At 42.6% G+C, this 16,523-nt stretch overlaps 2 protein-coding genes across 16 annotated transcripts in view; one reads left to right on the plus strand and one right to left on the minus strand.

Moving 5' to 3' along the window:
- Positions 1 to 9,849, minus strand: part of atg4c (autophagy related 4C, cysteine peptidase) — a 68,795-nt gene extending 58,946 nt beyond the window's left edge. Inside the window, exon 1 of one of the 4 annotated variants that reach the window (XM_078408020.1) lies at positions 9,832 to 9,849. The gene's annotated coding sequence lies outside the window, so the exon portion shown is untranslated. Of the gene's footprint in view, positions 1 to 2,504; positions 2,586 to 2,652; positions 2,702 to 2,729; positions 2,848 to 9,831 lie in introns of those variants that run through there. The other 3 variants (XM_078408021.1, XM_078408019.1, XM_078408018.1) reach the window with 3 other exon arrangements.
- Positions 9,850 to 10,180: 331 nt separating this feature from the next.
- dock7 (dedicator of cytokinesis 7) overlaps positions 10,181 to 16,523 on the plus strand; it is a 133,882-nt gene continuing 127,539 nt past the window's right edge. For all 12 annotated transcript variants that reach the window (XM_078407527.1, XM_078407528.1, XM_078407530.1 and 9 more), the window contains exons 1-2: positions 10,181 to 10,329; positions 13,656 to 13,758. In XM_078407527.1, the coding sequence (XP_078263653.1) occupies positions 10,292 to 10,329; positions 13,656 to 13,758 (141 nt within the window). In that variant the 5' untranslated portion in view covers positions 10,181 to 10,291. The remainder of the gene's footprint in view (positions 10,330 to 13,655; positions 13,759 to 16,523) is intronic.

Raw genomic sequence — 16,523 nt, forward strand, 5'->3', positions numbered from 1 at the left:
ATTTTCTTTGCTCTGCTCCTGAAACATGCCTTCGGCACCGCAACAGAGGGGATCTACCTGCGTACTAGATCAGACGGCAAGCTCTTCAACCTCACCCGCCTTCGAGCCACGACAAAAGTACGTGAAGCTCTCATCAGAGACATGTTGTTCGCCGATGACGCAGCAGTTGTGTCCCACACCCAGCAGGAACTACAGTCACTGATGGACCACTTCTATCGGGCTTGCAAGGACTTTGGGCTGACCATCAGCCTGAAGAAGACGAACATCCTGGGGCAGGATACAGAGGCGCTGCCTGTCATCACCATCGACGACTACAAACTCGATGCCATCCATCAGTTCACGTACCTCGGCTCCACCATCACCGACAACCTCTCTTTGGACACAGAGATTGACAAGAGGATCGGGAAGGCAGCTACAAATCTCGCTCGCTTCACAACTCAAGTGTGGACCAATCCAAAGCTGACAGTGAAGACAAAAACAACAGTCTACAATGCCTGTGTCAACAGCACGCTGCTGTACGGCAGAGACATGGACTACATATGCCAGACTGGAGAGAAGACTCAACACCTTCCACCTTAGAAGCATCCGCCGTATCATGGGTACATCCTGGCAAGACAGAGTGTCCAACGCTGAGATTCTGCCTCGCGCTGGCCTTCCGATTATGTACACTCTACTCAGGCAGCGTAGGCTGCGCCATGTCCACCGCATGGAGGATGGCCGTATTCCAAAAGACATCCTCTATGGAGAGCTAATATCTGGGAGGAGAACCATTGGCCGCCCCCAGCTACGTTACAAGGATGTCTGCAAGAGAGATTTGAAGGCGCTCAACATCGAAGTGGAGTCCTGGGAGAGCCTTGCATCTGACCATATGAGGTGGAGAGGTACCCTGAACCACCATCTCAAAACGGGGGAAGAGAAACCGATGAATGCAGCGGCAGAAAAGCGGGCCCGCAGAAAGGAGCGCCACAACTTCAGCAAACCAGAGTCCACACACAAATGTGACCTTTGCGACAGAGACTGCCACTCCCGCATTGGTCTCTTCAGCCACAAGCAACGCTGCTCTAGCCAAGGTGTGGAGCAAGCAGCCAACTAGGATGCATCACCCATGGTCAGCCATGACCGAGGGGGCCTAAGAAGAGTGTTGACTTCAATAGGCACTTCAGAATCCCCAAAAACTGGTATGGAGGCAAGTCATTCTCAGTTAACATGGAATCCATTTATCTACACAGAACAGGATTGTTGACAATTCAGAGACTAATGAGTAGAGGCATCAATTTACCGTTTCATCTGATGTACAGGACTACTTATGCCATTGCATGGGTACACAAAAACTCAAGACAACCTGATTTACAAGTTTAAGTCATACTGCAAGGCCTGAACACTTTGGATACAAAAACAAAAAATTAAACTAATAACCGTATCTATTTCTAAATTCATAAATTTAGATATTGAAACCAACCCTTTTGATTACTGGAGAAAAACCTCATCTGGTTTACCTGTGCACTTAAGAACAAAAAAGATCTGCCATTCCCGATTTGGCTAATGTGACTCCAGTTCCAATATTTGTTTTAAACTGCCTTTTTAAAGAGTTTGAACACGGATCCAATTTAGAGAACAAGTAACAATAAGTAATAAATCTGACTGTTATTGCCAAGGATGAAGTCTTGAATATTTTATAGAAATGAAACTAAGATTTATTTCATCAGAATGCTCATTTTCTCTACATGTTCTTTCTTGGGAGTCCTTTGTTTATGCCACAGCTGCATGGCTGAGGAAATGTGGATTTTAAAAATGGTTTCTAAGACAGCAACTGAAATTAACTTACACTTCCTTATTTCAGTTACATAACCATAAGTTGAATATCAAGTATTATTATTACTGGGGTATGTCTCAAAAATAGTTAGGAACACATTTTAAGACATCTCCTAAACAGTTCAAAATCAAACACAAAGGAAATTGATAAATTATGCAATGACAATGTCAATAAAATAGTGATACAATCAATACAAGGAGAAGATTGGGTCAACGTTTTAAAGTGAATTGTTTTACAAAAAAGACAAAATGTTCAATTTTAGAACTAAAATTCATTTTGCACTTACATCTGCGCCTTTTAATACAATTACACGGATCTTTTCGTCATTTGAATCAACTTGCGAAATAAGTTCAATTCTTGGCGAGAGCACAAAATATAGTTTTGGTTTTGGTTTTGTCTTACATTTGTCTTACATTTCTAGCAGTCAATACAATAACAGCGGAAAAATTATGAACTACCTCTCTGAAGTGTCACCAAGTTAGTTTGGGTTTAAACTTTCCGCCATCCAGTTTACCTACCCAGCAGTTTTTCCACTTCAGAGAGGCACAAACGACCAAGGTGCACCCGATTTTGACCGCATTCAGTATCACAGCACAGTAAAAGGTAAGAGATCTTATTATTTAAAAAAATTGAAATTGCTGTCAGAAGCGAGCGATGCAGTCAGGGTGAGCTAAAGCGTCGGTGCAAATACCTGTAGTTGCTGCACCTTTGCATCCACGGTGCAAAACCACCCAGACCACAGCAGATACCTGCGTCAACTGCAATAACCCGTTAGACGGCTTAACCACGGCTCCCTCCAACCCCCACCCACCCCGAACGCAATCTGCACACACTTTCACCTGGCGATTTAATTTTACGTTCGCATGTCACGTTATAATTTACTCTCTATTTTGAAGTTTTTTTTCTGTACACTTACAGTGGGAGCCCCGCTTCCGGGCTCACGCTCCTCCTCTAAAATGGTGTTGCTGGCGGAAGACTGAGCAACGTGCAACGTGTCGGAAAGCAGCCGCCTCAAACACGGGGGCATGTATAATGCTGCATGCATGCATAGCACATTTAACAGGAATTTGAGATCCCGAATGCTTTCAAATCATTGCATTAAAGCAATTAACAATACTGTATAGATCCCGTTGTTTGTAATATGCCATATTTCAATTAATAATCTTGCTCACTTTGCAAATGAGAATCAAACAGATGGCGCACACACGATCTAGGTATAGTGTATCCAATAGGGATTAGTAATGTCATTTCATTTGCTCAAATTATTGTGGGATTACACGCTTTTTAATAGGGATTAGCAATATAGAGATTTAATTAATTGTAAATGGATCATATACTTAACAATAGGAATAATTATGACGTAGACACATTGAAGGCAGTTCATATACTGCGTTTCAGCATAATATAAATAATCTACATGTGTAACTGCATCATACATTACATAAATTAAGTTTGTACAATTTAAATGTATAACATAACGAATTAATATAATATGCATTTCATGAGTGGATCAAATACCACACACTTTTATAAAGATTCCACATGCTGTCAAGGGGAGAGGGGAGAGGAGGGAGGGAGAGGGGAGAGGGGGGAGGGAGGGAGAGGGGGGAGGGAGGGAGAGGGGGGAGGGAGGGAGAGGGGGGAGGGAGGGAGAGGGGGGGAGGGAGGGGGAGGGAGCGGGGGGAGGGAGCGGAGGGAGGGAGGGAGGGAGGGGAGGGGGGGTGGGTGTGAGGGAGGGGGAGAGGAGAGGGTGCTGGAAGTTGTCTACTTTTTGTAAGAGTTTTGTCATGAACCTTTATTGTCAAAGGACAGTGTGGTGCAGCACAGCTAATTGGGCAGGGACCTCGGTCTTATTGGCCTAACATGTGTAATGGCAATCTCCTTTTTGCTTCAGTGAACGAGGCAACAAATGTCTTGGAACTTAATCTCAAAGCAGGCCCAAGCATGTATCAACTGTCCACTGTTGCTTGACTACTGAGATTCAGATGACCTTGGCTCTGGAGTGTGGCCACCACATCCAACAGTTTCCCATAGGTTCCATAGATTCGCTGCACTGCACAGGTAATCATGTCTAGGTGAAATGCAACACTGCAATAAGAAAGATTGAGAAAAAATTAAATGATAGGAGCACAAAATTCTTCTATTTTTTGTAACTAACCATCAACAACCCCCCCCATGTTGTTTCCACCTGACCCCTGCTCTCTTCCTTTTCCCCACCTGGATGCACGCCCACCTCCCACCACACTACCCCCTTTTCTCCTTCCGCTTCCACCCTATGGCCTCAGTTCATGCCTCTTCTATCCTTATCTCACAGACTTTGTCTCCTTTTTTTCATCTCTGGCCTTTGTCCATTCATTTGCCAATCAACCTCCCCCACATCCATCCATCACTTGGTGGCTTTTCCCCACCCCACCTCTCTTTCAGCTTTCTTCACCTAATACAATCAGTCTGAAGAAGGATCTCGATCCGAAACGTCACCCATTCCTTCTCTCCAGAGATGCTACCTGTCCCGCTGAGTTACTCCTGCATTTTGCGTCTACTTTCGATTCAAACCAGCATCTGCAGTTCTTTCCTACAGTCTGAAGAAGGGTCCTGACTTGAAACATTGTCCATACATTTTCTCCAGATGCTGCCTGACCATTGAGTTACTCCAGCACTTGGTGCTTTTTGTACTCGTGTTTGGTTTGATTGTACTGATGTATTGCACGATTTACCTGGATAGCACAAAAAAGGTTTTTCACTGTATATACATTCGACAATAATAAACCAATACACTAATTTGGAATGAATGTTATTTTCCACTGACCAGCTCAAGCTTGGTTATTGTCACAGTCTTGCAACATTTATGAGGAGTCTGCTTCATTATCTGAAGAGTTGTGAATAGAACTAAAAGCTGTTCAATCATTAGTAAACATCACAATAATTGCCACCTGCCAGCTCTGGTTTTCTTATTTTAATTGGATTTAGAAAATGACACGGTGAATCCAAGTTGACTTTCAGAGTACGCAGGACCCAGCACAAAATCACCAGCACAATACTGAGGAAATGCTGCACTGTGGGTTGTATTCCCATGTTGGATAGGATGGGTGAAATACATCTGGTCCCCCATGTGGCAGTAAAATACATCATAGCATTGTTGGAGAAGACCAAAACGCCTCTCATATAACATCAGCAAACCACATTTGTGTGCACAAAGGCACTGCTGCTTCTCCTTCATTTTAATAGCAACAAGACCAAGTGGACCCATTGGGCCCAAACCTCTCCTGCATTGGTGCAGCACCCCATCCCCCCATCTCCCACTCCCTCCCTCCCACTCCCTCCCCCTTCCCTCCTCCCTCCCCCTTCCCCCTCAAACCCCCTTATCCTCCCTCCTCCCCCCTCACTCACTCACTCCCTCCCTAGGAGATAGATTTAAACTTTAAAATGTGAATGTTAAAAATATAACACCGATTTCAATGAAACTTCTTCCATTAGCACCAAAGGGATGACACTGAGTAAGGTGGGCCTAGAATTGTTGCGCTATCATGTACTGTTCTGGCTGTAGTTCAGGAACAAACAAACAAACGAGAGTTTTAGTATATAGATTACACATTGAAAATACGTCCTTTGAGCAACATTCCTTTCTGGTACTTAGGTTGGTAACTTCCATTCTACATGACTCTCCTCGGCTATCACATTACTCCATAAAAAGCTGGAGTAACTCAGCGGGTCAGACAGCATCTCTGGAGAAAAGGAATACGTGATGTGCACTGCCGGATTAACCTAGTAGCAAAAGTAGCACATGCTACGGGCCCCGCATTTTCAAGGGCCCCACACTAAATGCTTCTTCAGACTGAAGATTTAAAAAAAAAATGAAAATACTATATTTCTGAGCGTTCTTTTGCACAAGCCAACCTTACCCTTCCCTCCCCACTCTCTCCCCAGTGCCAAGACAGTCCTGACTGAGATTAAACGGCTCCTGTAACTCAGTTTGGGCACGAAGATCTGCGGGCACGAGTCGGTCCCCGGCGCTGTGCGAGTCGCTCCGTCCCACTGGTCGCGCCGCACTGCATCCCGGCTCAGTGACACTTCCGGTCCGGCCAGCTCTGGCTTCTCCTGCGGCCACTCCACCTCTTGCTCCTAGGGGCTCCCCTGACGAAGCCCCACTCCACGTTGATGGGCTGCCTGGCCAGCTCCGACCAGTTCAATGGCCACCTGCGCCTCCTTGTAGCCTTGGTCACATAGCCCTTGAGGTAGCTGGTGCACCGGTCCAGGTTGAGGTGCAGGTTCTTGATCTCACTGTACTCGGCAAACATATGAACACAGAAAATAGGTGCAGGAGGAGGCCATTTGGCCCTTCGAGCCAGCACCATCATTCATTGTGATCATGGCTGGTCATTTACAATCAGTAACCTGTGCCTGCCTTCTCACCATATCCCTTGGTTCCACTAGCCACTAGAGCTCTATCTAACTCTCTTTTAAATTCATCCAGTGAATTTGCCTCCACTGCCTTCTGTGGCAGATAGTTCCACAAATTCACAACTCTCTGAGTGAAAAATTTTCTTCTCACCTCAGTTTTAAATGGCCTCACCTTTATTCATAGACTGTGTCCCCTGTTTCTGGACTTCCCCAACATTGGGAACATTTTTCCTGCATCTACTGTCTAGTCCTTTTATGATTTTATACGTCTCTATAAGATCCCCTCTCATCCTTCTAAATCCAGTGAATACAAGCTCTAGTCTTTCCAATCTTTCCTCATATGACAGTCCCTCCAACCCAGGGATTAACCTCATGAACTTACCCTGCACTGCCTCAATAGCAAGGACGTCCTTCCTCAAATTAGGAGACCAAAACTGCACACAATACTCCAGGTGTGGTCTCACCAAGGCCCTATACAACTGTAAAAGGACTTCTTTGCTCCTGTACTCAAATCCTCTCATTGTGAAGGCCAACATGCCATTAGCTTTCTTCACTGCCTGCTGTAATTGCACGTTACTTTCAGTGACTGGTGTACAAGGAAACCAAGGTCTTGTTGCACTTCCCCTTTACCTAATCTGGCACCATTGAGATAATAATCTGCCTCCTTATTTTTGCCGCCAAAGTGGATAACCTTACATTTATCCACATTATACTGCATCTGCCATGCATCTGCCCATTCACTCAACCTCTCCAAGTCATCCTGGAAACCTCTTAACATCCCCTTCACAGTTCACACTGCCACCCAGCTTTGTGTAAGCCGCAAACTTGCTAGTGTTACTTTTAATTCCATCATCCAAATCATTAATATATATTGTAAATAGTTGCTGCCCCAGCATTGAGTCTTGCAGCACTCCACTCTCCACTGCCTGCCATTCTGTAAAGGACCTGTTTATTCCTACTCTTTGCTTCCTGTCTGCCAACCAATTCTCTATCCATGTCAATACCCTACCCCCAATACCATGTGCTCTAATTTTGCTCATCAACCTCCCGTGTGGTACCTTATCAAAGGTTTTCTGAAAGTCTAGATACACTATATTCACTGGCTCTCCTTCATCCATTTCACTTGTCACATCCTCAAAAAAGTCCAGAAGATTAGTCAAGCAGGATTTCCCCTTCATAAATCCATGCTGACTTGGACCAATCCTTTTACCGCTCTCCAAATGCGCCGTTATTACCTCTTTAATAATTGACTCCAGCATCTTCCCCACCACCGATGTCAGGCTAACTGGTCTATAATTCCCCGTTTTTTTTCTCGCTCCTTTCTTGAAAGTGGGATAACATTAGCTACCCTCCAATCCACAGGAACTGATCCAGAATCTATTGAACATTGGAAAATGATCGCCAATGCGTCTATGATTTCTTGAGCCACCTCCTCTGCCTCCCTCGATCCTCTGTCCTCTAGAACATCTGGGAGATTGTTTGTGTCTTCCTTAGTGAAGACAGATCCGAAGTACCTGTTCAACTCTTCCGCCATTTCCTTGTTACCCATAATAATTTCACCTGGTTCTGCCTTCAAGGGACCCACATTTGTCTTTACTAATCGTTTTCTCTTAAAATACCTAAAGAAGCTTTTACTGTCCTTCTTTATATTCTTGGGCAGCTTCACTTCGTACCTCATCTTTTCAGCCCGTATTGCCCATTTTGCTATCTTATGCTGTTCTTTGAAAGTTGCCCTCTCCTCTGGCTTCCCACTACTCTTTGCTATTTTATACATTTTTTCTTTTAGTTTTATTGCATCTCTAACTTCCCTTGTCAGCCACGGTTGCCTCTTACTCCCTTTAGAATCTTTCTTCCTCTTTGGAATGAAATGATCCTGCATCTTCTGGATTATGCCCAGAAATTCCTGCCATTGCTGTTCCACCGTCATTCCTGCTAGGATCCCTTTCCATTCGACCTTGGCCAGCTCCTCCCTCATGCCTTCATAGTCCCCTTTGTTCAACTGCAACACTGACATTCCTGGTTTAACCTCTCCCTCTCAAATTTTAGATTAAAACAAATCGTATTATGGTCACTACCTCCAAGCGGTTCCTTTACCTTGAGTTCCCTTGTTAAATCTGGTTCATTGGACAACATTAAATCCAGAATTGCCTTCTCTCTGGTAGACTCCAGGACAAGCTGCTCTAAGAATCCATCTCGGAGGCAAACTTGTCATGGATGTCCTCCTCGGTGGACCCTGGTCACAAACAGGATCCACCCCTCCACTGAGTGTTGAGGGCCAGGCTCATCGCCGTCTTGCTGCACGTAGTCGTAGTCTTCTCACAGCCTGGATCGAGGGCCTTGCCCCTTCCTCTTCTTTCCCTTCTCCTTCAGTTTGTGGATACTTTCATCGCTCTCGTCATCCATGGCGAAGTCCTCGCTGCCTGCCTCATGGAGGTCCTGCAGAAGATGGGTGACGTTTCGGGTCGAGTCCCCAGAAGGGTCTCGACCTGAAACGTCACCCATTCCTTCTCTCCCGAGATGCTGCCTGACCCGCTGAGTTACTCCAGCATTTAGTGTCTACCTCTAGTAAGAGTGCCAGCTATAGCACTCCCAAATATGGGAAAAGGTGACCTCATCCAGCCAGCGGCCATGTGCTCCCGCTCCACCAATGGCGGCTGCCTCGGCCGGGAAGCGGGTCGCTACGGAACCTCCGTAAGGCGGCGCCCGGGCCTACACTGTTCCAACCTCCAGAAGGTAGGCATAGATTTTAACCAACATCTGCAGTTTTTTGCTATCTACACTGTCTGCGCCTACAGTGTCCGGGCCTACAGCGCTCCCCAGGCCTAATACGGAACAAGGACGGTCCCATACTGGCCCAGTCAATTGAGCCCAAAATACAGGATGTCCTGGCTAATACGGGACAGTTGGCAACCCTAACCTCTGGACAGTGTAGGCCTGGGTGCTGCCTAACGGAGGTTGCATAGCAACCCACCTCCTAGCCCAGGCGGTTGCCATTGGTGGAGCGGGAACTCGTGACCGCTGGCTGGGTGAGGTCACGTGGGGCAGCGCAGTGACGTCACCTTGTCCCGTATTTGGGAGTGAGGGAGTTGGCAACCCTAGCTACAGGCCCCGCACTAGCTTAATCCGGCCCTGGTGATGTGTGGGTCGAGACCCTTCTTCAGACTGAGAGTCAGGGGAAAGGGAAACGAGAGATATAGAACAAATGAATGAAAGATATGCAAAAACATAACGAGGATAAAGGACATTGATTGCTGTGGGCTAGGAGAAAATAAGTTACAGACAATGAGACTCAACAAGACGACTTGGGTGGGGGAATGCAAGGGTTCTTTAAGTTAGAGAAATCAATATTCATACCACTGGGTTGTGAGCTGCCCGGGCTAAATATGAGGTACTGTTCTTCCAATTTGCGTTTGGTACTTTGGATCTGCCTTCACTAAGAAAGATACAAACAATCTCCCAGATGTTCTAGTGGCCAGAGATCATAGGGTGACCTACTCCTGCACCTATTGTCTATTGTCCTCACTCTGACAATGGGGGCGGCCGCGGACAGAAAGGTCAGTGTGGGCGTGGTGGGTAGGAGAGTTAAACTGTTTGGCATCCGGGAGACATAAGGCTCTTACCTTCTGATGTGTTGGGGGCAAATTAGACGTTCTAGTTTATAAAAGTGAGACCAGAGTACGGATTGTTTCACCTTCTATCTTTTAGTCAACGTATTAAGGTGACAGAGTAGTAGTACGGTGTGCTGGAGTAGAAGCTCCTTTTCCTCCGGTGGATTACGGTAATTGACTCCCCCCTCCGTGTATTACAGTTATAGTCTCCATCTCTCTGTGTATTACGGTGTAAGCCCCCTCTCTCTGGTGTATTGTGGTAATTGAGCCCCTCTCCGTGTGTTACTGCGGAAGCCCCTCGCTCTGGTGTATTACGGTATTGACCCCTTTCTCAGTGCATTACGGGGAAGCCCCCTCCCTCCCCTCTCTCCGGTATATTACGGTAGTCGCACTCTCCGGTGTTTTACGGTCGGGGGCTCGGTTTTGCGCCACCGCCCTGTCTACACTTTTTTCCCCCTCTCTCTCGGTACAAATGGCCGAGCGACGCGCCTTCGCTCAAAAAATCAGCAGGTAAAGCTTTTTCCTCCCGTCTGCTTGGCAGAACCGTGGCTCACCGTGAGCAGTTAGCGACCGACTGGTCGGAGAGGCTTGGCCGCCTCACCAGCTCAGCCCGGCCCTGCCCTGCCCTGCCCGGCTCGGCCTGACCCCGCTTTGTAGCCCCGCCGGCAGCGGGGAAGACAGATCCCATGTAGCGGTGAAGAGCATTGCATTACATTACATTGCAGCGGAGGAGCAGTCTGCAAAGCCTGCAATCAATAGAGCAACATTACCGGGCAGATATTTAAAAAAAAATAAAAAACAATCCGTGAGGCTGCACAGAATGACAAAGTGATTGCAATTATCCGTACAAAGAGTTTCCAAATGCCATTCCATGCAACAGCGACAATCCCAGCTGTTATGCGGAGTGGGATCGTGTACTCCGGAGAAAGCGCAGTGCCCGAGCCGTGCAGCTGATCGCATTTACATTATCTATTCCAGATTGCATATTAAATGCAACGAAATGTTAATTCAAATAAAAGTTTAGTTCCGTCTGCAAACGACATTCCCACACCCACGAATAAATAATTTTGACATAACTTATGTGCAGTCTAAATGCAGTGTTGTATGATACTGAGGGAAAGTAAACCGACGAATACAGTGTAATCTCAGCGGCATCTTTTTATATGAGATTGAAAGATGTTAAATGGTGCTAATTTTATATTAAATTAGATTGACAGCTATATATTGTAAATACTGTGTTCTCTGGCGAGTACCATTTGTGGACCATAAATTTGAAAGTAGAAAATGTAATTGTTGAAATGAGACATATTCATACATTTACTCACTCCATGCGCAGAATTGCCGACTCCTGGTCCGCAATTTTCTTGATACTGTGAACTATTAAGAATGTTTGAAGTTCAGAATGCAATCCGCAGATACAATCTCTTAATTAGAGTTATTTTAAGAAATGGAATGCTAGTTGGATTTGTTAGGTTTACTTTGGGATACGCTTTCATGTTTGATCCAGATTTTGTAGTCTGCTAAGATTACATAAAATTAAAAAATATTTTCCATTCGGTTGAGAAAAAATTGTTTCAGAGCCATATATGGTTTACCAGTTGTAACTACACATGAATATAAATAACGTTTTTAATATATTTTCAAACCACACAATTTCCAACTAGAAATATGTCGTAAAACCTTCTTTAAATTTTGGATTATACCATTTGTGATGTTTTTTCCCCCTGAAAATATGATCTATCAACAATAGAAGTTATAATAGATAAAAAAATTTAAAATGGACTTCAATTTGAATTGACTGTTTCAAAGTAACTCTTAAAAGTGATGTAAATGTAATCAGGACAAACACAGCATTTTATTGTGTGCGGTACGGAGGAATTGAACTTCAGTACTATTTCACTTATTCCCGTGTTAGAAGTCATTTAGATTTTGACCTCTTTGTGGCTGGTGGATTTCCTTTATGGAAACTGAAAAGAACTCAAGAGCCCCAAAATATGTTACTTGAAACTTGAATTGCCCAGTTGTGGTGCGGTTTTATTTTGACACATCCTGGTTTTCATCTTGTGGCACTTCAATTTTAAGGGCAGTTCTAATTTTGCTGTTGGTGCAATTCTCATATCATTGGGCTGTACTGTAACAAATGCAATGTCAACTTTTAAATTTTAAAGTTCAGAAAGTTTAATTTAATTTAGCACCTTTAGTTTTGATAATTCTATCAATAAAATCAGAATTTCAACTAAATAAGATTTAAAAAAACATATTGTGTCTTCTCCAGTTACTGGATGTCATTTTATCAACCCCCACTCAGTGTCCTTCTTTTGTTCCCCGAGGCATATGGATGAATGGCAAAACCCAACAACACTAAACAACTTGGTTATCCAAAATTGCGAAATAATATAGTAGTATAAGAAAGTAACTGCAGATTCTGGTACAAATCGATTTATTCACAAAATGCTGGAGTAACTCAGCAGGTCAGGCAGCATCTCGGGAGAGAAGGAATGGGTGACGTTTCGGGTCGAGACCCGTCTTCAGATAATAATATAGTAGTATTATTTTGGCTGCATTGTGATATAATGGAATAGCCAGGCATAGATGATTTCAATTAAACTAGGTGAATACTAATTGACAAACTGATTTTAAGCACATTTTTAGATGCAGTTATCTACGATGTTGGGGGAGTCTAGAACCAGGGGCCACAGTTTAAGAATAAGGGGTAGGCCATTTAGAACTGAGATGAGGGAAAACATTTTCACACAGAGAGTTGTGAATTTATGGAATTCTCTGCATTAGAAGGCAGTGGTGGCCGATTCACTGGATGCATTCAAAAGAGCTCTTAGGGCTAGCGGAATCAAGAGGCAGGGGGAGAAGGCAGGAATGTGGAACTGATTGTAGATGATCAGCCATAATCACATTGAACGGTGGTGTTGGCTTGAAGGGCCAAATGGCCTACTCCTGCACCTATTGTCTATGTATCTATGTATTTCATGATTTTGTTTCCTGGAGAAATTACAAGGCTTTACAAGGGAAAAGTTGCTGTTTTTTGATCTTTCAATAGATCGTGCTTACTGCTAAATTGATGCCTTTTGCTGTACAATAGTATTTTGCCATGAACTATTTGGTCTGTCCCACCACCAATTGATTGATTAAAAAAGTGTTGTTGAAAAACACCGTTTATTTAAATCTGAATGGTATTAATCTCATTGTTAAAACATTATTTATAAAGATTTTGCTTACATTAGCTCATATGCAACTGAAAGAATTGTTCAGTGTTCCAATCCATTTTGATCTTGTTCAGAGCATTATTTGCAAATTTCACTATTCATTCCCTGACATGAAACAGATAAATATTTTGAAAAGTCTTGTTTTATAAGACTTTAAAAGTCTGCGCAGCGGTAGAGTTGCTGCCTTATAGCGAGTGCAGCGCCGGAGACTCAGGTTCGATCCTGACTATGGGCGCCGTCTGTACGGAGTTTGTACGTTCTCCCCGTGACCTACGTGGGGTTTCTCCGAGATCTTCGGTTTCCTCCCACACTCCAAAGACGTACAGGTATGTAGGTTAATTGGCTGGGCAAATGTAAAAATTGTCCCTAGGGTATGTAGGATAGTGTTAATGTGCGGGGATCGCTGGGCGGCGCGGTCCCGGTGGGCCGAAGGGCCTGTTTCCACGCTGTATCTCTAAAAAAATAAAATTAAAAAAAATCTATACACACGGCCCAAGTATGCCTGATAACAGAGAAGAAGAAGGTCTTCCTGAATTACATTATAATGTTCTGTTGCACCACCTGTGCTTGTTAACACAAAATTGAAGTAAAATACTTTTTTCAATTTTTCTCCAGGACTGTGGCAGCTGAAGTAAGGAAGCAAATCTCTGGTCAGTATGGCAGCTCTCCACAGCTGCTCAAAAACCTCAACGTGGGGGCAAACGTTTCCCACCATTCAGTAAGTTCATTAAAAAATATATTAGAACATTGGGAATTGATGGTTTTTGGTTTGATAAGACATTCTTTACTAAATTCAACATTTCTTGGAGGATGACCCAAAGATTATACAAGAGTGGAAGTGAGCAGGACTGCCCTTGAATGTAGTGTTGTGATTGGGTTTGGTTTGTAACAGCATCTTCAGTCAAATAGCCCATTGCCTGGCTTTACCAAATTTTCCACGTTAAAATGCAACTTGTTCAATAGAAATACCAGCCAATCCCTTTTGACAATACCTGGAATGTGATTAAATCTTAAGAGGAGGAAGGCGAAGGATAGCATTTATTATAATGTAAGAATTATTCCCCTTAATGTTTTTGATCATGGAGATAACTACATGGCTCGCTAAGGGAGATTACGCAAAGAATGACACAGTAATTAATCAGTTCCCCCATAGAAACTGATGTTTTTTCATCATTAAGCAAAAATTACAGCTGGGTGTTTGATTCTGGATTTGTGAATAAGTGGATTGTATTTAATAGAAATAGTCACAGTTTCAAGAACCAAATAAACAATGACTAAAATGAGGAAAGTGTAAAATGTAATATTGGAAATAAAACAGCGATGATGGAAGGAAAAGTGAGGCCAATCACCACGTGGAATAAAAAGAATGCTTAAAATTCATACCTTTGTCAGTATTAGGAGATAAATAACATTGACTGTTGTATCTATTGCTTATGGTGTCATCTCTACAGTGGAGAAGCCAAGATGAATTTTGGATGACTATCATGGCATACATCTGTCTCTGCTCTGTATGAAAAATGAAAGGAACAAAATTTTAATCAAGTCTTTTTAACTGTTCTGAAGAAGGATGTGTAAATCTGTTTTGTCTCGATTCAGAATGCTAAGTAACAGCCGTGTGTTTCCAAAATATTCTGTTTCTTCTTTAATGAATTGGTGACTTAATTGTGTTAAACAGTTGTAGATAACTGGGTTATGTTTTTTCCTGCATGTTCCAGTTATTTATCTTAATGTAATAATGTAATTTTGGTAGAGGAAGTAGTCATTATAAGCAGAGAAGCAGGGCTAAAATGATGAGACTTGAGGATAGATCAATAGTCTCAAGGGAATTTTAAATGCATGCAATCAATTCAACCTCAAGACTTTCATGTTTAATGTGGGTGTGCAACGTAAAACATTTCATTCCCTTGTGTAAAATCTCTCAATTTGACCATGGAGTTTGAACATTTTTTAAATAAAAATTCTTTTTGATTTTTTTGGCAACATGCAATTAATGGTTTTAGTTTTTCATAAATTAAGATTCTAAAAACTGAAATAGATAGAATTGGGATTTAAAAGTACAACAAAGCTATGGAATAAATCACAATTGTAAAAAGTATGAAATATATGGTCATAGAGAAAATAAAAAAGTGACTTTATTGTAATCCATGATTGAAGGATGATTCCTGATAATCTATTGAAGTTCCTGAGTTTAAAAAAAAGTTAATATCTGTTTAAAATAAATTTGCTTTTAGTTATAGTCGGCTGGGATCTCAAGCATAAACGAAATCATTTGTACATTGAGAAATTGGCCACATAAGATGTAATATGATTTGATAAGCTGCCAGCCACATCATTATGAATGTGATAAACAGAGGAAAACCTTTGCCTGGCTTAATTAAAATTAAGACAAATATATTGCAAGGATCTATATTGCTTTTTATTGTGATTTAAAAATATTTCTTGTTTTCTGTGCCAACTAACAGAGGATTTTTTTTCAACTGCACACAAATAGATACTTGTAGTCATGTTGTGGTTCTGGGAGGATAATGGATGTGTTGGTGTCTCGGTGTGCTTCGTAGTTCAGCTGCAATAGAGATGTTGGGGAGAACCAAAAGATCCTACAAGCATTGGAATTCCATTGCTCTGGATAATTTAGGAAATTGTTCCATGTTCAACAGTTTTTACATATGTAATTTGTGTATTAAGTGGCATGAAATTGCTGTTCTGTAATCCCACTAATGTTCTTGATATTAAATGGGCAGGTAGAACAAACATCTATTGTGCCATGTGCATCTAAAACAGCAATGCTAAAATCAGTATTGCTCGGTGCATTAATCTGTGATGCAGGTTTCTCCCAAAACCAGCTGCACGCAGTCTGATTATGTCTTTTCCTGATAATGACAAAAATATGCTGATATTTTGCCATTGCTGTTCTTCAAGTTGAGCTGAGAATATGACTGACGGTACCAGATGTAGATAACTTCATGACTAAACATGATCTTTCCCTTGCCAAGTGCACCCACAAGTGTTTTCTGTGTAAAAATATAAAAGTTGTTGAATTACATTCATTTTCTTGCTTCAATAGTGGATGTTGCTGTGAATTATGGAATATATATTATCCCTGATATAACAAATTTGACATGAAGCAAGATTCAATCCTGTCTCAGAATTATACTGGCTGGTACTGATTTATATAAATGCCACTTCTGTAGAGCAAGAACAGAAGCTCTCCATATTACTCCTTGAATCTGAAATGAAAACAATGAATTATACTGTGTGTGTGTGTGTGATGCACTCGCACAGTAACTATTCATGATTCTGGTAGAATTAGTGTTTGAATATGTGAAAGAAATATTGAAATAATTACATTGACAATTAGCAGCTCAAATAAGTCCCTGGAGTTCACACTTATTCTATCAGCTATAAATTGTAGTGCATCTGATTTGTTTTTCACGGCATTTGGCTTCTTAAAAATGTCTGCAATTTCTTTTTAGTGGAATCACT

This window comes from Rhinoraja longicauda, chromosome 11 (genome assembly GCF_053455715.1).
Source record: "Rhinoraja longicauda isolate Sanriku21f chromosome 11, sRhiLon1.1, whole genome shotgun sequence".
NCBI lineage: Eukaryota > Metazoa > Chordata > Chondrichthyes > Rajiformes > Arhynchobatidae > Rhinoraja > Rhinoraja longicauda.